The 27,955-nt window shown below is 42.8% G+C and overlaps 1 protein-coding gene across 1 annotated transcript in view; it reads left to right on the top strand.

The window, feature by feature from the left end:
* The first annotated feature begins 432 nt into the window (after positions 1–432).
* LOC126282417 (UDP-glycosyltransferase UGT5-like) overlaps positions 433–27,955 on the top strand; it is a 60,131-nt gene continuing 32,608 nt past the window's right edge. The window contains exons 1-3 of the mRNA XM_049982075.1: positions 433–615; positions 11,806–11,987; positions 12,084–12,543. Coding sequence (XP_049838032.1) covers positions 433–615; positions 11,806–11,987; positions 12,084–12,543 — 825 coding nt within the window. The remainder of the gene's footprint in view (positions 616–11,805; positions 11,988–12,083; positions 12,544–27,955) is intronic.

The raw sequence follows: 27,955 nt of genomic DNA, 5'->3' as shown, positions 1-27,955 counted from the left end.
GCGCTCCTGTCTGTGATGCAGGGTCAAGGATAACCACAACCATGGTCTCTGAGCTGGTAGTTTCAGCAGGCAACGTCGGTCAACTGCTGTTTGTGTATGAGAAATCGGTTGGAAACTTTCCTCATGTCAGCACGTTGTAGATGTCGCCACCGGCGCCAACCTTGTGTGAATGCTCTGAAAAGCTAATCATTTGCATACTAAGCATCTTCTTCCTGTCGGTAAAATTTCGCGTCTGTAGCACGTCATCTTCGTTGTGTAGCAGTTGTAATGGCCAGTAGTGTAGAATGAATCTATCCTTCTGCAGCAAGGTATAACTTTACATGAAACGATGATAGAGCGTGATGCTGAGTTTCAATATTTAATTGCCACAGAAACATTGTCTCAGCGTAGAACTTTGACTGTGTTTGCAGGTACGTTGTCGACATTCTCGCCATGAGGACTCCTGTGGCTCTCTTCCTGATTCTGACTGTGACGGCTACAGTGACTCATTCCGCCAGGATTCTGGGCGTCATCCCGACGCCCTCCATCAGCCACCAGCTGCCTTTCAGACTCATAGTGCTCGAACTCATCAGGAGAGGGCACCAGGTGACACTCATAACAACAGACCCTATAAGAGTAAGTCGGTATCATTGCATCGTCAGCCAATTCATTCACTTGATGGTATGTCCTCAGCATGTAATGTCGGACCCCACCCGGTACTTTGATTTATGCCAATCTTGAGCTTACTGTTACCAATTGTATCCAGAGTCTCTGTTCCATTTCTCTGGGGTCTTCTCCTTAGTCTGTTTTGGTAAACTGGTCTCCAATCTAGTATTTGGTTTGACCATCTGCTCTCATTTCTTTAACTACATGACCAGGCCACTGCCATTTCTAGACATTTACTGTTTCCATAATGTTACTGACCTTTCTTATTCATCTGATATCTACTGCTTCCTTTCTGTGGTTCTTTGTATGACCAAACACTGATCTTCTTATGTTTCTTTGAGCAACTGTGAGTTTAATAACAATGAACACATTTAGTGCTCGTGTCTCGTAAATGTAAGCTGTTGTTGGTAGCATAACTTTGTCGAAAACTGTTCACCTAGTTCAGTCGACATGTTACACTTGTAATATTGAGGGTATCTTCTGTAAACTTGCCAACCTAATTTAATATATCATAATATTTCTGGTTTCAACTCTAGGTTCGTACGAATGGCGCACAAAATGTATCATGATCTTGTTTTAAAAGCTTTACTCTCAAGAAAAATTCAAAGACATATACTGTCATGGAAGATACTCTGTGGCGGATTTCTCTAACTCAGCACATGCTCAGTATGTCCACTAGTTTGATTCCTAACTTTATTCGTTCGAAGAGTGATGTTAGCTATAACTCTGCGGCACATGACCTGCGTGACTTCGCTGCAAGCTTGAAGAATAAGGCATCTGTGTTCAGTGTGGACTTCCGGGAAAATTATTTCCTTTGGTTGCCTCAAACAAAGAAATCACATGGCTTGAGGTCTGGACTGTTGGGGGCCAAAATTGCCTGTCAATGACACGACCTGGAAATCTGCTTGAAACGACCTGCAGACCGAAAGGCTTGTGTAAGAAATTCAACGGCACTTGCTGTTTCCAGTGTGTTCCATGTATCTGATAACCACCTGCCTGGGGGTAATTCCGGCCAACCACGGAGGCCGCGCCTGCCGATCGAATGGGTCCCGTGGTACTGCACTATGCTCCCCCCCCCCCCTCCCCCTTTTTTGTGGGTCTTAGCCTGAAGGCCAACCTTGTTGGCCAGTGTCACTCGAGGGTGAAACAGGCATCACGAATATAACAGTGAAGTTTACGAACGTCACAATTGCAAGAGCGAATTATTCAGTTCTACAACAAATATTTATTTACAATTTGTGTGGGTGTACAGAGTCTGCTAGTACTATTCGGAGATTAATGAACAGAAGTTTCCAGGTGTTCGAGTTCTGAGCCGTGATGCAGTGCACAAGTTAGGGAATAAATTTTGTGAAACAGGAAGTGTTCAAGACAAGAAGCGTGAACGACAACGTATAATGCTCACAGAGGCTTGTCTCGATGACAATGCATATCTACTGGAAAATTCTCAAAAAAATCTCTTAGACGTCTTTCGCAGTGAACCCAAATATCATGCACCCCTGTACGAAGAGGTGCTAAACTGCTTGTGCTAAGGCCCTATAGAGTATGGGCAGTACAAGAACTTCGACCTGGTGATTCTGGGCACAGGCTTCAGTTTTGCGAATGGGTTTTAAAACAAGTGCACGATGGTGAAATGGATCTTTACCTCATTCTATTTTCAGATAAGGCTTGATTCCATTTACTTGGTATTTTAATTCCCAGAACTGTCGACACAGGGATGCAGATAGACCTGTTGTGCTTCATAAGGATCCCATTCATGATGAGAAAATAGGGGTGTGGTGGGCAGTTAATAGTGACGGAATAATAGGCCCATATTTTTAATAACACAGTTACAAGTGAGGGATATGTGCAAAACATTTTGCGACCGTTTTTCAATGAACTGAGTGAAAGAGAACGAATCTTCACCTTTTTAAACAGCATTCGGTAAGGGCTCATATGGCCAATGTTTCTGTGCTTTCAGTTCACCATGTCTTCGATGAAAGAATGATTAGTAACAATATCTGCCCCGCTAGAAGCGGACGATTTTTATTTGTGGGGTGCACTGAAGCACAAAGTGTACACAACAAATCCTCACACGATAGAGGAGCTCAAGGATAATATCCAAGAATCAGTCAATTCGGTATCTCAGATAGAATTACATTGTGTGAACAATAATTTCTTGTGTAGATGTCAGAAATGCGTGAAAAATAATGGCAGACAGTTTCAGCATCTTCTTGCGGGACACGGGAGAGCACAAGATTCATTTGGTCATATTTTAAATGTAGTCATGTGGTACCGCAGCAGCAGACAGGCGACACGGCATCTGATCTCGGGGTGACGGAACGCTCGCTGCCCGGCACCTACTGCGCTGCACAACCGGTCATCAGATAAATTGAACAACCTGTATATAAGGTGGCCATTTGACTAACGTAGGACTGCAGCTCCAAAGTGTACGAAGTCGCTATGTTGACTTGTTTTCCAGCAGTTTCGGTTGTGGTGTATAAAAGTGAATAATGTGACATTATGTTGCTAATCAGTCTAGAGTATTTTTTACATAAATTTAAAATGCATTAATTTTATAATATGTCGGATTTAAAAAATGGTGGCCAGTGTTTAAGTTGCTGTGTTGAGTAAGGTACTGGTAAGGTGATCAAGGTTTTAAATAACCAAACGGAGCAGAAATCGTGGTCTTTCGTCGTCATATTGTACAGTCAATGCGCTGCTTGGTGCCCACCAGTTCGAAATTTGGATTACAGAACTCTTCGTACCTGTGAACTTAGAATCGCAGTTGTGTTATCACTGACTGAAGATTTCTAGCAGCGGTAAACTGATTACTGTTTAAATACTTGCGTGCTGCAGATTTTTTAAATTGTTTTATTGCTTCATTTCAAGACTTAGTTCGCTCTTGTTATTGACTGCAAATGCTCCGCTTCCCCAGCAACGTATTTATTGTATTCTATCTTGACTCTGTATTGCATTCAGTTAACAAATTTTAGGTGAGACCACTATTCTAATAAATTTGTGTGTTTTCTTGAGTAATCAGATATTCAAAGAGTAGCCCATCTATTATTGGCCACATTATCATGCTATAGGATTGTTTCATAGTGTTTATCCTTCAATGATTTATATTCATTATTATTTATTCCATTAATTCTTTGCTAAAATTTTGGCTAATTAATGTGCTTCTCGAGTGAAACATATTTATAAAAGGGCTTAAAGCAGCAGAGAATGACTGAACCACTTTTGACTAAGCGAGCTACTGTGAAATTTAGGTGCCTTAAACTGGTTACGCTGATATAGTTGCAAGGATCACCAATCCGTCGTTGAAGAGGAGTGCTGATTATGTTACTGATGCTTGAGTCAATGTGCGTGGCAGTAAGGTAAAATCAAGTAAAGTTAAATTAGCCCCATATTCGGAACTCAAAGTGGGAGATGCTTCAGTGTCACAAAATCCCAAGTCTACGAAACGAGATAGAAATAAATACTTTATGGAAATAGAACTATAAGTTAATCCTTGATCAGGCCCAGCAGATCACTGTTTGCTTCAGACTCCCTTGCTTTGTCTTCTGATCAGAGGGTCACGTGAATGGAGTTTCGAAAAGATGGGTTCTTTTGGCGTGCAAAATGGCTCTGAGCACTATGGGACTTAACATCTGTGGTCATCAGTCCCCTAGAACTTAGAACTACTTAAACCTAACTAACCTAAGGACATCACACACATCCATGCCCGAGGCAGGATTCGAACCTGCGACCGTAGCAGTCACTAGGTTCCGGACTGAGAGCCTTAACCGCGAGTCCACCGCGGCCGTCTCTTTTGGTGTGCAACCTTGTTTAGGGACGAAACAAACTAATTCAGTGTCACTGGAAGCAGTAGTCCCACCAATGCAGGAGGAGGCGAGCGTTGGTGTGCAAACGTGTAGTGCTTGGAGAATTGCCCGAAAACTGGTCATTTCTGTGAGCACATTGCGTAAAATCCATTCAATATTACCCATGTGCACGAGTTGCTTCCTGTTAACCTGCCAGCAAGAGAAACCTTTGCATTAGAATCTTTTGCTCGCACGGAAGTGGACAGTGATTAACAGTGGAAGATTTTGTGGACAGACGAAGCCCACTACCATCTGATAGGATATGTCAGTACACAGAATTGCCGAATATGGGCAATGGAAAATCCACACGCAAATCAACCAGTATCACTTCATCCTGAAAAGGTCAGGTATACGGTATCAGTTATCATAGGGCAATATTTTTTTGAAGAGACAGGTGATTTCTGTACCATCACTGGAAAGCACTATGACTGTCTTTTGCGCAAGCAAGTCATTCCAGCTCTCTAACGGCTTGGATACGTGGATGGGGTATTTTTTATGCAAGGAGGCGCACCTCCGCACATTGCAAATCCAGTTAAGCAGCTGCCAAAGCGCCATTTCAGAAATGCTAGTATTATCAGCTGCCATTTCCGTATAGCCTGGCCGTCCCGATCACCTGATGTTAATCCGTATGACTTCTGGCTGTGGGGCTATCTGAAAGACATTGAGTTCAGTGTTCCCATGCAAACTTGGCTGCATTTACGGCATGCATTGCGCAACACATTCTGAATGTGGCCTCGGAAACACTTTGATCAGTTGTGGAACATGCTTTCTCGATTTCCGCTTGTTGCAGAAAAAGGTGAACAGCATATTGAACATGTTCTGCGCCAGCCACAAGGAACTTAATAATCCGATTTGATTTTGATTTATGCTCTTTATGCGGTTTTGGGCCTTAGAGCAATTAAAAACCGATGTGATTGATGTTTTTTATGCGGTTTTTTGCCTTAGGCCAACTAAAAACCGATGTGAGTGATGCTTTTTATGTGGTGTTTGGCCTCTGCACAATAAAAAACCGATTTACCCATCCAATACGATATGACCTGTACACCCATGTACACTGAGTAGTACAGTTTGTTTAATGTCAACCGTACACCTTAGGCATTGTTGTATGATTCGATTGTCACTTGTAGTCGACTACTATTAAATTATGATGTTTACAGCACCACCTACTGCTACATTTTGTAACTATTTATTTTTCTTCTGCTATACGTTTTCCCCCTTCTCTGATAACATTTCTTTGCAATTTGTCGTCATTATGTTCAGTGGTGTTATTTCTACAGCGGTTTGAAATTTTAATTAAAATCACCCCATATTTTAAAAATATAATATTCAAAAATTTTTTTAATGAAGGATAAAAACAGCCCACCGGTTGAACACATTTTATTGCACTGATCTGTTTTTTGATACAAGCTAAGGGTATCTTCAACTGAATGAGTTACAGCTGCTTATAAATTTTTATATCAAAGCAGGAGGAAAATGGTTCAAATGGCTCTGAGCACTATGGGACTTCACATCTATGGTCATCAGTCCCCTAGAACTTAGAACTACTTAAACCTAACTAACCTAAGGACATCACACAACACCCAGCCATCAAGAGGTAGAGAAAATCCCTGACCCCGCCGGGAATCGAATCGGGGAACCGGGGCGCGGGAAGCGAGAACGCTACCGCACGACCACGAGCTGCGGACAAAGCAGGAGAATAGCAACCACATGAAAAGCCATAAGCAGTACTAGAAGTATTAAAAATAGGTTACGTATTATTTACATAAATTAATATTGCATGGGGATATAATATAAACAAGTCAGATAAGTAAAAGTTATCTTGTAAAGCCAACATTAAAACCATGAATGTAGCAAGCCTCCAGTTCTGACATTAGACTGAAACGTTCGTCAACTGATTTCGCCGCTACGAAGAAACAGCGCAGTGCACGCCACCTATGGAGCATGAAAAGCGCAGCGTGGCACACATTAGGAAAACAGTTACTTTATAAATGGGAACAGTTATAAGAAGAGACTAAGCTTAATAACAGAAGTACAAAGATAAATAATAAATAAAAGAAACTGAAAATGCTGTAAACCGAAACAGCAGTTATATGCGCCATCTGTCCTGTGCAATCAGCATTAAAGTGCTTAAAGTAACAGTAGTAACATAGTAGGAGCAATATATGTAGGAGCAGTTATATGCGCCATCTGTCCTGTGCAATCAGCATTAAAGTGCTTAAAGTAACAGTAGTAACATAATAGGAGCAATAGCAATGGAATACTATTAAAAAAATTAAAAGAGGAGGAAAGTGATGTTCGAGATCTATGAATTACGACCTTCATCCAAAGAACGACAAAATGTCAAATTGTTGCGAATATCGGTTGAAGGCATTTAAAGAAATATTCATTACGCAAGTAAAGCCGTTAACTGAGACCGAGACTGTTAGTAACATACAGATACTTGAAAATTTCCAGTTCTTCAAGAATATGAAGCCCATAATCTTTCTCTTCGTTATGGAAGATAGGAACCTCATCTACTCCCTTAGGTTTGTGACCTGTAAAAAGCATAATGTCCGCGAAGGATGAATTATGTACATTGGTATTCTTTCTTTCTTTCTGATGAATGTGCCTTAAATCTGATACTGATGGCTCTTCCGGTCTGTCTTATGTAACAAACTGGGCAAGTGTCACAAGTGATTTTAAAAACCCTTGAATTACAGAAAGGAATAACCGTAGATGTCAAATTGTGAACTGGATTTTTCTGCAAACTGCTATTTATGGAAAAAGCAACTCTGCATCCATATCTTTTTCCATACCTTTTTCTAGCAGGCATCGAATTTTGTAGAAATTAGTCCCTAGAAACGGTTTTGTGAAAATGTTTTTGCCTTCCACACTGTCATTACTAGCAATATTGCCTAAAGTGGTAACTCTGCTGCTAGTTTTTTCTTTGAAAATGTTATGCGATAGGGAAGGCTCATAACCGTTATTAACTGCTATGGTTCTTATTAAACTCATTTTAACTTCATGTTCTTTAGGTGATCTTCAAGACTGTAGTAATCGATAATTATAGATTGCAGCAGCCACTAGTGTGAATCTCCAAAGAATGCACGTACTGACTGAAACACATGTATTACTTGCTTTTCCTGTAGAGATGTGGCGGGGGGGGGGGGGGGGGGTGGAAAGTGTCCCCATGAAATGCACACTGTATGCCGAATCCGACTGCTCCTCAGTCTCTGCACGAATGGAGTTGCCGATGTGATAACGTTTGGAGGCTGCCTGGAGAAAGCCGCTCGTATTGTTCCTAATTCGTCAGCTGGCACTATGGGCTGTCATCTTGGTTCATCAGTGGCTACCTGCCATTAGCTGTAGAAGACGATAGATAGCACAGTGTAGTATCAGCAACAATGCTGATGGCGGATCTCACAGTAACATTAGCAGAACGTTATGATTACTGGAGTGGTCTCCATGGGCGTGGACAGAATATAAGAGTAGAGCTTCCGGTTTGGGTGTGCCAATGACCACTCCGTGAGTGAGTTGCCCGATTGGTTGGTGCACCAACGTGGACAGCCAATCTTGCCTCCCAAGAACGGTGTACCACCCTCAGCCATGTAACACGGCATACGAACTAGGCATGACAGTTATCGCTGAAACAACCGGTTTTCGGTTATATCGGTATTTTTGAGCTTAAGTTTAACCTCACTACGAAAGCGGCACAAAATAACCCGTTTCTGAAATAATCGATTTTCGTTATTTTATTACTAATATTTTACGTAACTACCGTACACTGAACAAAGACTGAATAATTCTAAGACTCCCTCACACTTTTGCTTTCGAAGGTTCAAGATACGTAGAATGTCAATATAAAATAAAACAATACAGGAAAAATTAGTCTGTCCACTGTTGCCTGCTTGTCTCGAAAGATAATGATGGGGTGAATAAACTATTTGGAAATTACGAACATTCTGTGCTAAAGGATAAAGGCAACTCTATTTTCGTGTTAAGTTAGAACATGTCACTTGGCAACAGGTGCATCATTGTCTCAGCAATTGTGTACTGATTCTTAAGTGTTAATTGATCCTTTGCTTTCAGTGGTCCGGAGGAGCTGTCATTTGTACTCGGGTGGTTGATGTGAAAAGGTTTCCGACGTGGTTATGGCCGCACGACGGGAATTAACAGACTTTGAACGCGGAATGGTAGTTGGAGCTAGATACAAGGGACATTCCATTTCGTAAATCGTTAGGGAGTTCTGTATTCCGAGATGCACAGGGTCAAGTGTGTGTCGAGCATAACAAATTTCAGGCATTACCTCTGAACGTGGACAGCGCAGTGCCCGATGGTCTTCACTCAACGACCGTGTGCAGCGGTGTCTGCATAGTGTTGTCAGTTCTAGCAAACTAACAGACTGCGTGAAATAACATCAGAAATCGATGTGAAACGTACGACGAACATATTCTTTAGGACAGTGTGGCGAAATGTGGCATTAATGGGTTACGGAAGCATGCGAGTGACTTTTGTAATTGCACATCGTCTGCTGCTCCTCTCCTGTGCTTGTGACCGTATCAGTTGGACGCTAGGTGACTGGGAAACTGTGACCCGGTGACAAGAGTCCCATTACAGTTGGTATGAGACGATGACAGGGTTCGAGTGTGGTGCAGACCATATGAAGCCATGCACCCAAGATGTCAACAAGGCACTGGGCAAGCTGGTGGTTGTTCTATAATGATCCAGAACGAGATTTTCACTCTGCAGCGGAGTGTGCGCTGATATATAACTTCCTGGCAGACTAAAACTGTATGCCAGACCGAGACTTGAACTCGAGACCTTTGCCTTTGCCTTTGCCAACTGAGCTACTCAAGTACGACTCACGCCCCGTCCTCACAGCTTTGCTTCTGCTAGTACCTCGTCTCCTACCTTTCAAACTTTACACAAGCTCTCCTGCGAACCTTGCAGAACTAGCATACCTGAGAAAAGGATATTGCGGAGACAGTTTTAATCTGCCAGGAAGTTTCATATTAGGGCACACTCCGCTGCAGAGTAAAAATCTCATTCTGGAAACATCCCCCAGGCTGTGGCTAAGCCATGTCTCCGCAATATCCTTTCTTTTAGGAACGCTAGCTCTGCAAGGTTCTCAGAAGAGCTTCTGTAAAGTTTGGAAGGTAGGAGACGAGGTACTGACAGAAGTAAAGTTGTGAGGTCGGGGCGTGGCTCGTGCCTGGGAACTCTGTTGGTGGAGCACTTGCCCGCTAAAGGCAAAGGTCCCGAGTACGAGTCTCGGTCCGGCACACAATTTTAATCTGCCTGGAAGTTCCATAATGATGTTGGCATCATTTACATGGAATGGACTGGGTCCTCTGGTTCAACTGAACCGATCATTGGAAGTACCTAGGTTCGGATTCTTAGAGGCTATTTGCAGGCATTCATGGACTTCATGTTGCCAAACAACGTTTGGAGCTTTTATGCGCTCCGTCACAGGGACAATTATTCGCGATTGGTTTGAAGAACATTCTATATAGTTCGAGCGATTGATTTTTCCACCCTGATCGCCTGACACGAAACCCGTCGAATATGTATGGGACATAATCAGAGGTCAGTTCGCTCACAAAATCCTGTACCGGCAACATTTTCGCAATAATGGCAGCATGGCTCAATATTTCTGCAGTGGAATTCGAATAACCTCTTGTAACCATGTCACATCGAGTTGCTGCGGGCAGAAGGAGGTCCAACAGGATATTAGGAGGTGCTTTCTCCCAGGATAAAATTCAGGCATCTGTTGCAAATAAATTTTATTATATTTTACCGGTTTCTACAAATTAATATGTCATCTTCAGAAGCCATCAAAATTAGGGATGATATAAATCCTTAGACGTCGGCTGTATATTTACGTGATGTATGAAAAGAATATTACAGAAACATACTTTGTTTTGGTTTTGCAGATGTCAATATCTTCTTCATTGAAGCATAATTCCATGGTATGTCCAGAAATATACATACTGTATGTGATTATTTTAAATACTAACCGACAATTTACAGTATCTGAATGACATTTACGTATCTACGACTATTGTGCTACTAGTAAATATAACTAAGTTATATATATATATATATATATATATATATATATATATATATATATATATATATATATATATATATATGAGAGAACATGACATGTAGTTCTAACATATGAAAGGAATTGACTAATTTTCATGTTTTATATGAGATACTATGCAATCAAAATAGCCGTGTTTTTAATGCAAACTGATCATTCAACAAATCTTTTGAATTTACCTGAGAATTTTTATATTTTTCAAATTCTTCGAAAAGATTCATTTTGTAGCCTTTTCAACTATATGTAAAATTCGTATGTTAAGCATAGATGACGGAGGAAATGTGTGTTTCTCTGTTTTGAGATGTTCTGGAAAAGTTATATGAATTCTTGCCATTTCTGTCGAGCAAGTGCTCATAAAAGTGAATATTCCATGATTTTTGTCACTTCAGTGTTTATTTTCTTATTTGCTGGATTTCGTGCAACTGATTTTTCTCTGTAGCTGTACTCTACGAAGAATGAGCGTAGGTGTATGACATGGGTATTGATGGGGTTAACATCAACTGGTGTTTCTCTGCTTGGTGGGTCTACCTCGTTTATGATAGAGCTTGTAGGACTGCGCTCTGATGTTACAAATAGTAATCCTCCTCTTTCATTGGATGTCTGCATTATATTGTGCGGAGTTTTTAGTGTTGCGACGTTGCGATGTTCTACATAAAACACCTATCTTTCGGCTACAGAGGCGATTTAGGATATTCGTCCTAACCAAATCGATTTTATGTCTCTTACAAGTGTTATGCAAGCTACGTTCTTTAAATTAGTGTTTGGCTGTTAATTGAAGTTCAAAACATATTTTCGGTATGGTTTATTGATATCTTACCAGTTCTTAACTTGATAGATAATCGAATGTTGCTGATCCACGTTTATAGCAATATGTGGAAGAAATGTGTTTACATCTGACAGTTTTACTATAAAGATCTCAGCCGGCCGCGGTGGTCTCGCGGTTAAGGCGCTCAGTCCAGAACCGCGTGACTGCTACGGTCGCAGGTTCGAATCCTGCCTCGGGCATGGATGTGTGTGATGTCCTTAGGTTAGTTAGGTTTAAGTAAAGTTCTAGGGGACTGATGACCACAGATGTTAAGTCCCATAGTGCTCAGAGCCATTTCATAAAGATCTAAAGAGTGCGAATAAAGCATGAACAGTACTATAATAAGCAAATGGAAGTACATTCTGTACAACTTTCAGATTACTGTTACTGGCTACTATATCAAAAAAGTCTTTTCTTTCCTGCAGGAAAATATCCATAATTACACTGAAATTGACCTGTCGATGTCGTATGATTACTGGAAAGCCTCATTCGACTTTACCTCAACCTCAGATGTAAGTCCTATTGAACTACTGAGCATCTGCGCTCTCACAAGAAAAGATATATGTGAAATGCAGCTAGGATCCCAACAGATGAAGGATTTAATTCAGTAAGTAAGCATCTATGTGAGGATATCCGTGATTTTTTACAGTTTCACAATCAAGAGGGCATTTGAAGAAGGTCGACACCTTAATTTTGTTTGCAGGTCCCAGGTATCTTTCGACGTGGTCATCCTGGAGAGGTTCATGCATCACTGCTACTACGGCTTGGTGCACAAGCTGGGATCCCCACCGATGATTGGCTTCGTCTCCCTGGGCGCTCCCAGCCCGGCACTGGCAGCGCTGGGAAATCCCAACAACCCCTCCTGCTCCCCTGATATAATGGTCGGCTACTCGGACCACATGTCCTTCTGGGAGAGGCTGTATAATGCATACGTAACAGCACGCTTCCATTACATATGGAATTACAGAATGATATCGGATCAAGAAGAGGTACTACAAAAGCATTTCGGCGCTGATCTCCCCCCTATACGTGATTTTGAGAGAAACTTCAGCCTCCTTCTTGTAAACAATCACTTCAGCATGAACTATCCACGACCGAGACTGCCTGGTGTGATAGAGCTGACGGGACTGCATTTAGAAAAAGAGCGGAAGCCACTTCCACAGGTATGTATAAATTTAATGTTCAGCAATTTAATCAATGCTCTTATCTTTTTCTTCTCACGACTGTACTAAACACATCATTAATACATATAATAGCTTTTTACCTGCTGATTTGCCTGCATGCACCTAGGTTACCACACATTTATAGCATACATCTCTTCCTGTCCCCTCTCTCTGTGCCTCTCCTCCTTCCTCTCTCTTTCCATCTCCTTCTTCCCCATCTCTCTCTCCATCTCCTCTTCCTCTTTTCTCTGTCCATCTCCTCCCATTTCTGTCGATCTCGTTCCTATCTCTTCGTACATCGCCTCCAACTTCTTCCTCTTCCACTTGCATCCTACACCTCCCAATCCTCCACCCTCTCTCTGTCTGTCTTCTTTTGTCTCTGTATATTTGATTCTGTCCCCCTCTCTTTCTCTGTACATCCATCCCTATCTTCTCCCTCTCTGGTCATCTACTTATGTCTGCCCATCCATCTTCTCCTCACCTTCTCTGTCCATCTCCTCCTTGTTCTGTGTAAATCTCCTCCTTCATCCTATATCTCTGTCCGTTTCACCTTCTCGTCTCTAACTGTCCATCTCCTTCTCCCCCCTTTCTCTGTCCATCTCCTTTGCCTCTTTCTCTGTCCTTCTCATCCTTGCCCCTCTCACTATCCATCTCCTTCCTTCTCTTTGCTCTTCAGGCATCCAAATTTATATGTATACCTAATGGATACATTTCAATACTGCTCGTACAACACATCAGTCGTGCAGGGCAGCCTGGATATGAAGTGTTACCGCAAATTAATCACACCACCCCAGTCCTATGGGAGCTAGATGGAACTTACCTCCACAGTACTTCTTTCCTGATAGTAAGTACGATGTGTACCATAGTTGGTTGAAATATATCCAGTAGTTTAGGAGTAGATGTGGAACATACATACATACCTGGTACCAAAATACCGAAACGTTCTTCACTGAATTATTTCAGATTTTCACATAATACTCTAAAAAACGTTAGGGCAGACATAGGCTACAATTTTTCTAAATACACACACAGGTAACAAAAGTCAAGGGATAGCGATAAGCACATATACACATGGTGATAGTGTCATGTGCACAAGGTATAAAAGGGAAGTGCGTTAGCGAAGCTGTCATTTGTACTTGCGGTGTTCGTGTGAAAAGCTTTCTGACGTGGCCATGGCTGCAGGACGGGGTTTGACAGACTGTGAATGGCGATTGGTAGTTCGAGCTAGATGCATGTAACATTCCATTTCGGAAATCAATACATCGAGATCCACAATGTCGAGAGTGTGCCGAGAATACCAAATTTCAGGCGTTACCTCTTACCATGGACAACGCCTTGGCCGATGGCCTTTAGTTACTGGCCGAGAGTAGCAGCGTTTACATAGGGTCGTCAGTGCTAACAGAGAAGCAACACTGCCTAAAATAAACCCAGCAGTCAATTTTGGGACGTACGACGAACGTATCCGTTAGGATTTTTGCACAATACTCATGAACATTCGAACAGACAGAGGTTATATGCTTGTTAGTGTATAAAATACATATGTAATGTATATAAGGGGGAAATACTGTTACCGAAAATCTTGAAGAGATCTTCACCGATTTCCTTCAATTTTTTGAACGGTAGTCTAATGAACATTCAGACAGAGGCTATATATTTTAATATATATAATATACAAGTATAATACATAAAGGGAAACTTTTTACCAAAAATCTCAAAAATTTCTCTACTGATTTGCTTCACACTTTTACGTGATACTCTAATGAACATATGGAGAGCCGTGGCCTATATGTTCCTTAATATATAAATATCTACTTAATACATAGAAACGTTGTTACAGAAGGTCTAGAAAACTTCTTAACCAATTTACTTCCATTTTTTACACAGTACCCTAATGATCAACCAGACATACGTACACTACATATTTTTAATATGTATAATATATAAATACATATGTAATACATAAAGAGGAAACTTTTATACAAAAAATCTCTAAAGTTTGTCATCTGATTTACTTCAAATTGTTATATGACACTCAGATGAACATTTCGATTACCATAGGCTATATATTTTAATATATGTAACATATAAATGTATGTGTAATATATAAAGGGAAAGCATTGTTACCAATCATCTTGAAAATTTCTTGCTCGATTTAAGTCAGATTTTTATACAGTAGTATAATGAACATTTGGAGAGATTTAGGCTAATGTAATGTATGAAGATGAAGCATTTTTACCAAATATCTCGACAATCCGTTGACTGATTTACTTCAGAGTTTTACATGATACTCTGAATAACATTCAGGCGGACATAGGCTACGCTTCTTGAATTTATGTGTAGTATGAAAATATATCTAATATGTAAAGGGGAAACGTCGCTATCAAAAATCTCGAACCGTTGATCGATTTACTTCAAATTATTACAGAATACTCTAATGAACTTTCAAATGAACATATGTATTTTTTAATGTATGTACTGTAGAAATACAGGGCGAGTCACCTAACGTTACCGCTCGATATATTTCGTAAACCACATCAAATACTGACGAACTGATTCCACAGACCGAACGTGAGGAGAGGGGCTAGTGTAATTGTTTAATACAAACCATACAAAAATGCACGGATGTATGTTTTTTAACGCAAACCTAAGTTTTTTAAAATGGAACCACGTTAGTTTTGTTAGCACATCTGAACATATAAACAAATACGTAATCAGTGCCGTTTGTTGCATTGTAAAATGTAAATTACATCCGGAGATATTGTAACCTAAAGTTGACGCTTGAGTACCACTCCTCCGCCGTTCGATCGTGAGTATCGGAGAGTACTTCATTACAGGGGCCCAAACAGCTGCAACATACATCGCGTTTCTACAGAATGATCTGCCAACGTTGCTAGAAAATGTCCCGCTGGAAACGCGTCGACGTATGTGGTATCAGCATGCTGGTGCACCTGCACATTCCGCAATTAACACTAGGCTGACCCTTGACAGGATGTTCGACGGGCGTTTCATAGGACGCGGAGGACGCATAAATTGGCCAGCCCGTTCTCCTGATCTTACACCTCTGGACTTCTTTCTGTAGGGTACGTCAAAGGAGAATGTGTACCGTGATGTGCCTACAACCCCAGAGGATATGAAACAACGTATTGTGGCAGCCTGCGGCGACATTACATCAGATGTACTGCGGCGTGTACGACATTCATTACGCTAGAGATTGCAATTGTGGGCAGCAAATGATGTTCACCACATTGAACATCTATTGGCCTGACATGTCGGGACACACTCTATTCCACTCCGTAATTGAAAACGGAAACCACGTGTGTACGTGTACCTCACCCCTCATGCTAATGTACATGTGCGTCAGTGAAAAAGACCTATAAAAAGGTGTTAGCATGTGGACGTAATGTGCAGTTCCGGTCTCTTCTGTACCTAAGGTCCATCACCGTTCCCTTTGGATCGCTACGTAATTCGGTGCTCTCCGATAAACACGATCGAACAGCGGGGGAGTGGTACTCAAGCGTGAACTTTAGGTTACAATATCTCCGGATGTAAATTAACATTTTACATTGCAACAAACGGCACTGATTACGTGTTTGTTTATATGTTCAGATGTGCTAACAAAACTAACGTGGTTCCATTTAAAAAAAACGTAGGTTTGAGTTAAAAACATACTTCCTTGCATTTTCTTATGGTTTGTATTCACCACTACACAAGCCCCTCTCCTCACGTTCGGTCTGTGGAATCTATTCGTCAGTATTTGATGTGGTTTACGAAATATATGCAGCGGTAATGTTAGGTGACTCACCTTGTATATATTTAATGTAGAAAGGGGAAACGTTGTTACTTAAAATTTCGAAAAGTACTTGATCGATTTACTTCTAATGAACATTCGGACAGCCATGGTCTACATATTTATTTAACATATGTCACATATAAATTTATGTCTAATGTGTAAATGGGAAACGTAGTTAGAACAAAATGTCGAAAATTTCTTGACCGACTGACTTCAAATATTTATTCAACACTCTGATAAATGTTCAGACACACGTAGGCTTCACATTTTGTTAAACAACAATATACAGGCTTTCTGTTCAAACCGACTGTAACTAAGAAAATGCTATGCTGTGCTTCTCTGTTAAATCCGACTGTAAGGAAGGAAATGCTATACTGTGCTCAGCTGTGAAAACGTGCGTTTTGTTTTTATTCCTTGTTCTTGTATTTTTTATCTATGGTAGTAGGATACTTAAACCATTCGACAAATTGTTTTTCCCATACATATTCTTTCTGTTATGTACATTTTAAACAACAACTGTTATCAGAACAGTGTGCTGTTTTGTTTTGCTCCTCGCAGTCTATTTTCACAGAAAACAGGGTAGTTGTATTTGTGGCTTACTGTCTTATGTTTATAATACAACTACGGAAGCGGAATTGGCAATACAATAGACTATTGTTAAGGTTAGAGAGAAGAGGGAAGAGGAGCTAAGCTAAGTGGTGGCTGAGGAAAAGGACGTAGAGACGGTGAAGGAGAAGATGACCAGAGAGGCTTGGAACGATAAGATAGTGAGAGGAGGGAGGAGAATATGGATAGAGAGGGGAGGAGAAGGGGTTTAGGATGTATATCCATTTCCCATACCTAGTTAGCATTTGAGAAGCAGAGTTGGGTTCATATATGTCGTCGTCGATTTGCTTCGGACGTAGCCTGCGTACAATCGTGATTTCGTAGGCAACAGCAAACACTTTTTTTATGAAGGCATTGGCCGTCTTGTCTCACAGGGAGATAAATGTGTTAGCAGTTATGGTGATTACTTTGCAAATAATAAACAGTTTACTTTCTTCTTTTCCATATGTCTCGTTTTCATTTGAGTGCTCCCTATATACAGGGTATCCATAATTTAAGTTACAGTTTAAAAACGCTGTAGAAAGAGAACCACTGCTCAGAATGACGCCAAAATTTAAGCAGCATATTACTGACGCGTGGACAAACGTAGTGGAAAGAAATTACGAAAATTAGACCAATGTATGGCGCTGTAAGCATCAGAATATGTACACCTACAACGCGCGGCACACAGTTGTCTCTTAATTTGCGCCCGAGATGCCCAGTATGACCGTATTCATGAAAGATCGCGCTGCTGGTTAGGCTGTTTTACAATAACTGTGACTGTGTGCCAGTAGCAACGCAGAAGTTCCGGACGCTCAGTGGCAAGAAAACATATACTGGTCCGACATCTGCTAATGGTCTGGAGAAAATTATTACAATATTCGAAAAGACAGGTTCTTTTGAGATGCAGTGAGGCAGAAGGATGTAAGTTGGTCTGACGTCTGTGAAGACGTGGCCACAACACTGCAGGAGCGGCCAATCGGTGGTGTTCAAACATGCACTGCATGGGTAATAGTCCTAACGTTGTACGTACTATGAAACATCCTGCGTTTTTACCCATGCCAGATCATCCGTATTAAGGAGCTGCTTCCTACTGACCTACCAGCAAGAGAAACGTTCATTCTGGAATTTCTTGCTCGCGTGGAAGTGGACAATGAATGGCCAAGGAACATTCTGTGGACAGGCAAAGCCAATTCATTTCCATGTCCAAGGACATGTCGATATGCAAATTGCAGAATATGGGCTGTGAAAAATCCTCGCACACATCAATCGGTACCACTTCATTCTGCGAAGATGACAGTGTGGTGTGGCTTGACTGCATGTTTATCGTAGGACCGTATTTTTTCGAGGAGGTGTGTCCTGCGTGTCCTGTCACCTGTACCGTAACTGGTAATTGCTTTGAGAGTCTTTTGCGCACCAACGTCATTCGAACACTTGAAGAGCGAGAATGTGTGGATAGGATCATTTTTATGCAAGAAGGCGCTCCTTCACACTTTGTACAGCTAGTGAAGTGGCTGCTGCACAGGCATTTTGGGAAGCCGGAATTGTCAGCTATAGTTTTCGTACAGTCTGGCCATCCAGGTCAACTGATGTTAATCCGTGTGACTCCTGGCTGTGGTGTCATCTGAGAGACGTGTTCAATGCTCCAATTGCCAACGTTCGCAACGCATTCTGGACGTGACCCCCGAGAGACTCTGACCTTTTGTGGAATATGCAGTTTCTCGGTTTCAGCTTATGGTAGAAAACGGTGGACAGCGTATTAAACATGTCTTGCACCAGTCTCACGACAATTAGAAACCGACGGCATTTTACTTTTTACTGAGTTTCTGGCCTCAGGACAATTAAAAACGGACGTCATTTTGCTTTTTGTGTTGTTTTTGCCTCAGAACACTTTAAAACCGATTTTTCCTATCTTATGTGGTGCGACGTTGACATGGTGGGAGCTATCTACTTGTAAAATTTCGTTAATTTTTTTGTTCCATGAGGTTTCCCCGTGCGTCAATGATATGCTGTTCAAATTTGGGGTCATTTTGAGTGTCATTTTTCTACAGTTTAATCTGAAAGAAGTTGCGTTCAATGCTCCAACTACGAACGTAGCTGAATTGAAGACATACATTGCGCAACTCATTCTGGATGTGAGTCCCGTGACACTCTGATCTTTTGTGGAACCTACTGTTTCTCGGATTCAGCTTGTAGTAGATGTTCTATATAGGATAGCTGAAACGTCAAAACAATGTAGCGAAATGCAGTGAGACATGCAGACGACTGCCATTTGTTGCAGGGTTGTCAGTTGACTCTAGAGATAAAAAAAAAAAAAAATAACATTGTACGTCAATCGAAGGAAAGAAAAGGTATTGTTCGAGTACATTGCCGGCGATAAATTGCTGGAAACAGAAGCAACAAGTTAATATCATCTTGGTTTCGAAGCTACGTCGAGTGAGATAAATTTCTCAAGCTTTCGCCATCCTTCTCAGGAATTAAAACTTTTGACTGTCGGAAGAAGTGAGGCCCCAGGAACCAGAACGTTGAAACTTGAGCCGAAATAACGCATTTCGGAGGAGGGCGAGTTAAGCAATCTCCCACAGCACCGACCCCAAACAGGTTCGAAGAGGTCAGTAGGTGTAATGGTCGGGAGCCATATTCGAAAATACTGCTTCCACCGCCCAGTCGCTGTCAAGTGCTTTCCTGAGTTTCCGTTCGATACCAAAACTCGCCCTCATGTCCTTCTAACACAGTGGTTCCCAATCTTTCGGAGACCATTGCCCCTGAGCACAATCAGATATTAATAAGTACCCCCCTCCCCCACCCGACCAACGACCCCAGCACCCTCCCACACCATTATTAAAATTAGGCCTTAACTAAGCATTAGAATGAAAAATAGTTTTATTTGACAATTTCATTTTTAAAATCACGGGAGACAAAGGACATTTAGTTGTTGTGGATGTTTCAATAAATCACGAACTAATGAGCCAATTGGGCAATCGGTACTGGTTCTTTCTAACAACCTTTTTTTTTAGAACGACGAAGTAGTTCTCAGTGCATCGATAATGCTACCTACAACTCCTTCTCAGGTAAGAAAGATAACTACCCACATTGAGGACAGACACTTGTTACAAAACATGCTTCCTCTTCATCACCTCTCCTTAGCAACATTTGCTTCACCCACATCCTGCACCTCCATTTAAGATCAACCAAGTTAAAATGTGTTCACTACACTTACGCCTACTATTTGCAAATTATTTGATTGTTAGACTCCTTACCTCTGAACTGGCAGAAACTACACTCCTGGAAATGGAAAAAAGAACACATTGACACCGGTGTGTCAGACCCACCATACTTGCTCCGGACACTGCGAGAGGGCTGTACAAGCAATGATCACACGCACGGCACAGCGGACAAACCAGGAACCGCGGTGTTGGCCGTGGAATGGCGCTAGCTGCGCAGCATTTGTGCACCGCCGCCGTCAGTGTCAGCCAGTTTGCCGTGGCATACGGAGCTCCATCGCAGTCTTTAACACTGGTAGCATGCCGCGACAGCGTGGACGTGAACCGTATGTGCAGTTGACGGACTTTGAGCGAGGGCGTATAGTGGGCATGCGGGAGGCCGGGTGGACGTACCGCCGAAATGTTCAACACGTGGGGCGTGAGGTCTCCACAGTACATCGATGTTGTCGCCAGTGGTCGGCGGAAGGTGCACGTGCCCGTCGACCTGGGACCGGACCGCAGCGACGCACGGATGCACGCCAAGACCGTAGGATCCTACGCAGTGCTGTAGGGGACCGCACCGCCACTTCCCAGCAAATTAGGGACACTGTTGCTCCTGGGGTATCGGCGAGGACCATTCGCAACCGTCTCCATGAAACTGGGCTACGGTCCCGCACACCTTTAGGCCGTCTTCCGCTCACGCCCCAACATCGTGCAGGCCCGCCTCCAGTGGTGTCGCGACAGGCTTGAATGGAGGGACGAATGGAGACATGTCGTCTTCAGCGATGAGAGTCGCTTCTGCCTTGGTGCCAGTGATGGTCGTATGCGTGTTTGGCGCCGTGCAGGTGAGCGCCACAATCAGGACTGCATACGACCGAGGCACACAGGGCCAAACCCCGTCATCATGGTGTGGGGAGCGATCTCCTACACTGGCTGTACACCTCTGGTGATCGTCGAGGGGACACTGAATAGTGCACGGTACATCCAAACGGTCATCGAACCCATCGTTCTACCATTCGTAGACCGGCAAGGGAACTTGCTGTTCCAACAGGACAATGCACGTCCGCATGTATCCCGTGCCACCCAACGTGCTCTAGAATGTGTAAGTCAGCTACCCTGGCTAGCAAGATCCCCGGATCTGTCCCCCATTGAGCATATTTGGGACTGGATGAAGCGTCGTCTCACGCGGTGTGCACGTCCAGCACGAACACTGGTCCAACTAAGGCGCCAGATGGAAATGGCATGGCAAGCCGTTCCACAGGACTACATCCAGCATCTCTACGATTGTCTCCATGGGAGAATAGCTGCCTGCATTGCTGTGAAAGGTGGATATATACTGTACTAGTGCCGACATTGTGCATGCTCTGTTGCCTGTGTCTATGTGCCTGTGGTTCTGTCAGTGTGATCATGTGATGTATCTGACCCCAGGAATGTGTCAATAAAGTTTCCCCTTCCTGGGACAATGAATTCACGGTGTTCTTATCTCAATTTCCAGGAGTGTAGAAGACTTCAGGCCGTGTGCTTTGTGTCTGATCCCTGCCACAACAAGAACAACAACAACAATTACTACTGATAATAATAATAACAATGACAATAATGAGTGGGTCCTACAGCAACGTACTAGCCATTACATAGTTACGGTTGTGCTGAGCTGTCAGTTTGTTTAGTTATTGTTCCCAGGTGAAGAATGAAGTAATTTATGGTCTGTTGGTGGAAATACGTTCAACTCTGATAAGACTTTTTCATGACATATTTAAACATATCTAATGCGTAAGTCTCAATTTTACTGTCGTAGATGGAGATGTTGTTCATACTAGCTGTAACCTCCACCACACTGTCAAGCGTTAATGCTGGGAAAGTACAGTCTCGATGATTCGAGATGAACGGGACTGGGATCACCTCGAACTCTAAAGCCATATTCATAAGATTAAACCACATGAGGAACGCCTCGCTAGCTCTTTTTCTTCTTCTTCTTCAAATTCCAACTTCTTTGCAATTTTTCGGTTGAGAGACTCTTCAGAGCATTTCTTTGAAGAAAAATGTTTCAGTTTAATTCGGTTGCTTGCTCAGTCACCTACAGTAACTTCGTCGACACTATTTTCGAAAGAAATTTTTATTTGTTGTTTCTCCTTTATCGAATCGTTTCAGTGCTTCTAACTTAACAGTCAGAGGCACTAATTTGCTTTTCTTTGTTGCAGTCATAATTTTTAGGTGTACAAGCATACACCATTTTCAACAAAAGTATGCTTATGTAAACAATTAAAAACTAGGAGAAATATATGTGTGGTGTCGTTTAACAGGTCTTGTGCCACGAGTGGCTGGGAGGAAAAGCTGTATATAAGTTTTTTAAATTTTTTCTACGAGGTTCGTAATTCCGGGAACCGAAATATCGAGACTCTACTGTATTTGAAAAAAAGTGATTATTGTTAATTTATATAATCAGTATCACGAAATAGTGAATGTATTAATGGTCTTTTAAAAATAATTTACTTCCTTACATCTTTTCACACATAAGAAAACTTCATTTTACCCCCCTACGGGATAGTTAACCCCACGTCGGAAACCTATGACGCAGCGGTATAACTCTGTTCTGTGCTGAAGCTACTGCGCCATAATCGAATCTCAGCTCCCTCTTTTATGGAATCGCAATACTTAGTCGCCTGGACCAAGATCCTCTTCCCCTTAAACTGTGTACTGTGGCATATATACTTTTTGTTTTCTGCGATCCCTGTGGTCACCACAGACCTCGGCGACGGTGCGGATGGTGTGTAAATGCTGGCACATTTACAGAGAATACTTACTGCACCCAGCTGGCTCTCCGGGTCCAAAGACGTCTCTGACAGGACATAATTTTCCCGGATCTTCGGAGTTAAACATCAGTTAAAGTGCCGGACCGTCGCGAGTGGGACATCGAACGGAAATACACGACAGTTACTAGTCGCTAGAAGCGGTAGTTTCCAATATGGCGCCTCGCGCCTGTTGACATCATCGCGTCCGTGGAGAAAATTTAGGAAATTTGAGGTAAGGTCTTATGGCACCAAACTGCTGAGGTCATCGGTCCGTAAGTTTACACACTTCTTAATCTAATTTAAACTAACTTACGCTAAGGACCACACACACACACCCATGCCCGAGGGAGGATTCGAACATCCGATGGGAAAAGCCACGCGGATCGTGATAAGGCGTCCGAGACCGTGCGGCTACCCCACGCGGCCTTTCGTAGAGAGGCCAGTGCTGTGTCAGTTTGCGTAGCAAGTTACACATCTTGTACCAACGTGATCAGTGTTCCTCTTCCTTTCTTCTTCCGTCCACGGATTAGCCGTGCAAGGGACGACTGCCGTGCGTTAACCAATGAGGCCGAGGTTGCTATACTTTGTCAGTGATTGGAAGGAAGTACACTACTGGCCATTAAAATTGCTAAACCAAGAAGAAATGAAGAAGATAAACGGGTATTCATTGGACAAATATATTATACTAGAACTGACATGTGATTACTCTTTCAACGCAATTTGGGTGCATAGATCCTGAGATATCAGTACCCAGAACAACCACCTCTGGCCGTAATAACGGCCTTGATACGCCTGTGCATTGAGTCAAACAGAGCTTGGATGGCGTGTACAGGTACAGCTGGCCATGCAGCTTCAATAAGATACCACAGTCCATCAAGAGTAGTGACTGGCGTATTGTGACGAGCCAGTTGCTCGGCCACCATTGACCAGACGTTTTCAATTGGTGGGAGATCTGGAGATTGTGCTGGCCAGGGCAGGAGTCGAACGTTTTCTGTATCCAGAAAGGCCCGTACAGGACCTGCAACATGCCATAGGTCGTAACACATCTGAAATGTAACGTCCACTGTGCCATCAGTGAGAACAAAAGATGACCGACACGTGTAACTAATGGCACCCCATACCATCACGCCGGATGATACGCCAGTACGGCGATGACGAATACACGCTTCCAATGTGCGTTCACCGCGATGTCGCCAAACACGGATGCGACCATCATGATGCTCTAAACAGAAGCTGGATTCATCCGAAAAAATGTTTTGCCATTCGTGCAGCCAGTTTCGTCGTTGAGTACACCACCGCAGGCGCTCCTGTCTGTGATGCAGCGTCAAGGGTAATCGCAGCCATGGTCTCCGAGCTGATATTCGATGCTGCTGCAAACGTCGCCGAACTGTTCGTGCAGATGGTTGTTGTCTTGCAAACGTCCCCATCTGTTGACTCAGGGATCGAGACGTGGCTGCACGATCCGTTACAGCCATGCGGATAAGATGCCTATCATCTCGACTGCTAGTGGTACGAGGCCGTTGGGATAAAGCACGGCGTTCCGTATTACCCTCCTGAACCCACCGATTCCATATTCTGCTAACAGTCATTGGATCTCGAACAACGCGAGCAGCAATGTCGCAATACGAGAAACCGCAATCGCGGTAGGCTACAATCCGACCTTTATCAAAGTCGGAAACTTGATTGTACGCTTTTCTCCTTCTTACAAGAGGCATCACAACAACGTTTCATCAGGCAACGCCGGTCAACTGCTGTGTGTGTATGAGAAATCGGTTGGAAAGTTTCCTCAGGTCAGCACGTTGTAGGTGTCTCCACCGGCGCCAACCTTGTGTGAATGCTCTGAAGAGCTAATCTTTTGCATATCACAGCATCTTCTTCCTGTCGGTAAAATTTCGCGTCTGTAGCACGTCATCTTCGTTGTGTAGCAATTTTAATGGCCAGTAGTGTACTATTTTCTTTAGGTCCTTTCCAAAGTTGCGTTGGGAGCGTTGTGAGACAAATTCGTTCTGGAAACTACAGCTCCTTCGTTTTACTTTACAAACATGAGAGTCTCTTCTGGCAATAGTATCAAACAGACATGTACTAAACTAATAAATAAAAATTTCTTCATGGCAAGTAGTGAACATTTAACATATTGTTAGTACGGAATTTTTTTGTTTATGTCCCTGTAAGTGTGTATCTAGGTTTCGTTACCTGTGAAGTGAGGGCATTTAGAATATAGTGCACGCAGGTACTGCAGCCGACAAAAGCTACAACTTAAGTCGGTCCACCAACCAATTATCAACTTCGCCTCCATATACAAATATGCTGCGCAATGACAAAAGCGTTCGGGATGTAGGAGGGAACATGGAGTGACACTAAGATTTTGGGCATATCAGAATGGATACTGATGCATCGTAATGTGACATTGTCGAAAATATTTGATTTACAGCCAGGTATAAGAAAAAAATTGGCTTCTAAGAGGGCAGAAGAAAATGTGAAGCGAAAGTGATATCAAGTTGGAGACCTAAAGTTATATATATGTATACCGTAAAAAGCTACATGTACAGAATTTTGAAGTGTTTAGATGAGATAAAAAGAAACACAGTCTTCTATGTGACAAAACATATCACAGGTTCACCGTGACACATCCGTGAAGGTTTCGACACTTATGATGTGGAGAGACGGAATTCAAGCTGCCGTGTAATGGACATTGTACTAGAGATGTTCCTGATAATATCGTCCGTTTACATTAATGCGCAACTAGCATCTGCACGCTTATGAGCATCTGCACGCTAATGATTGTCTAACACGTTCAAAGTAACCAGGTGTTTCACGAATAACAGCTGCAGCATCATCCGTGAGAGCGTGGTGGTTACTGTACTGGCTCTCCGCTCCCAATCCAACATCTGGGGAAAATAGTGGCTAAATATTGACTGATGTCAATGACAAAGTGTGGTGGAGCTCAATGCAATGGATTTTTATATGTTAGGGAGATGGTGTACGAGATACCGATAGACACTCCAAAAGAGTTGGTTGCCCGTTTCGATGAAGCTACAGCCATTCCTTGTCAAACACCTGGTTGTTTTGAACATGCGTAACACTCATAAAGGAAACTCCCCATCGCTCCATCTCAGATGTAGCGGTAAGAGGGTCCAGTGGACGGCGCGTCAAAAACTGAACACAGATAAGCACCAAGAAGGTGCACTGGACTGTCAGAAAAAGCAAAACAGAAACAGTGAACGGTCCAAGAAGAAGAGGTGCAATACTCGTACAGAGCAGGCGAGAAGAGAGCCGGCACGGTAGCTCGACGTGTTCGATCAGAGGGTTAGCCATCCCCTGTAATAAAAAAAAAAAAAAAAAAAAACTGCGTCAATGGATCGACGATGAACCTGAAAAAGCACCATGTGACGTCCGCCACGCACAAACAGAACGAACAATAACGAACAAAAATGAGAGCAAAAAAAAAAAAATGATTACGGTGTCGGACCGCAAGCGACCGAGCCGTGCAAACCTTCCTCGTGCAAAATTAATTATTTATTTTGTTTCGATTTTTTTCAAATTTGTGGCTGTGTCGTGGCTTAACGTTCATTTGCAACAGCGAGGTGTAATTGATGACAAGGCGATAAGTCAATCGAATCCTCCACCGGAGAACACGTCCGATGCGTCACATACGGCAACAGTGACAGTACATGCGTTATTTGATAGAAATCTCTTACCGACGCACCTAATTTGCACGACTCGTAAGTGAGTGAGATACTGCTCCTTGCCCGATGTAGATGTACGTGTGAATGTGATCACTCCCAAGGAAATGATGAAAACATAATAATTTGTCGCATGAGCTGCAAGAAATGAACGCACGACTCGTAAGTGAGTGAGATACTGCTCCTTGCCCGATGTAGGTGTACGTGTGAATGTGATCACTCCCAAGGAAATGATGAAAACATAATAATTTGTCGCATGAGCTGCAAGAAATGAACGCAATGGTTTTACAGTCACGCAGTTTCTCTGTGCTCTGTCAAAACATAGGTTTTTAACGTTTCTGAAGTGGCATTCCTTTTGGGTGTTTTGAGTCTTGAATTCCTTTGTTGTAACATAATTCACACCCGTTTATTTGATGTTTTCATTTCTGTGAGACATCTATGTGGTATCCTGCCTGCTCTCACTATTCACCACATGTACTTCCGACGGTAATGTATTCTTACCACATAACTCATATTCTACCACCAATGTGTAATATGTCAGTTGCCAAGATTACAGAAACAGAACAAACATTTCAATGACCGGACGGACGGTTCATAACGTTGCGAAAACAATAAATAGCAGAAGGGAGTTTCTCTGTTCGGCCGTTTGGCAGTCCGACAACAGGACCACTTACCGACGAAGCTGTTGATGCTTCAGGCTGCTCTTTATTTCACTTCTTATTCTAGGACCGTCCACTGTTCCTCTTATTCTTGGACCGTCCACTGTTCCTCTTATTCTTGGACCGTCCACCGCTCCTATTTCGCTTTTTCTCACAGTTCAGTGCACCTTCTTCCTGGCCGGCCGCGTTGGCCGAGCGGTTCTAGGCGCTGTAGTCCGGAACCGCGCGACTGCTACGGTCGCAGGTTCGAATCCTGCCTAGGGCATGGATGTCTGTGATGCCCTTAGGTTAGTTAGGTTTAAGCAGTTCTAAGTTCTAGGGGACTGATGACCTCAGATGTTAAGTCTCATAGTTCTCAGAGCCCTTTGAACCATTTGAAACCACCTTCTTCCTGTTTTGACGCTTGATCTGTGTTCAGTTTTTGACGGGCCATCCGCTAGACCACTTTACCACTGAATATGAGGAGTGTACGATAGGTAGTTTCAGAAGACACAGCAGGTCTGCTAAAGAGACTGCATACACTGCGATTGGCCATACTCTTGCCGAGTATTGCTGCGCGGCGTGGGAAGCCTATAAGAGAAGATTGAAGGAGGACGTCGGAAAAGGTTAAAGAACTACAGCTAGTTTTGTGTTATGTTGAAACAGGGGAGAGAGCGTCAAGCGCATGACACGCGAGCTGGAGTGGCGATCATTAAAACAACGG

This window comes from Schistocerca gregaria, chromosome 7 (genome assembly GCF_023897955.1).
Source record: "Schistocerca gregaria isolate iqSchGreg1 chromosome 7, iqSchGreg1.2, whole genome shotgun sequence".
NCBI lineage: Eukaryota > Metazoa > Arthropoda > Insecta > Orthoptera > Acrididae > Schistocerca > Schistocerca gregaria.
Note: the sequence above shows the minus strand (reverse complement) of the source record. Positions and strands in the feature narration are given on the sequence as shown.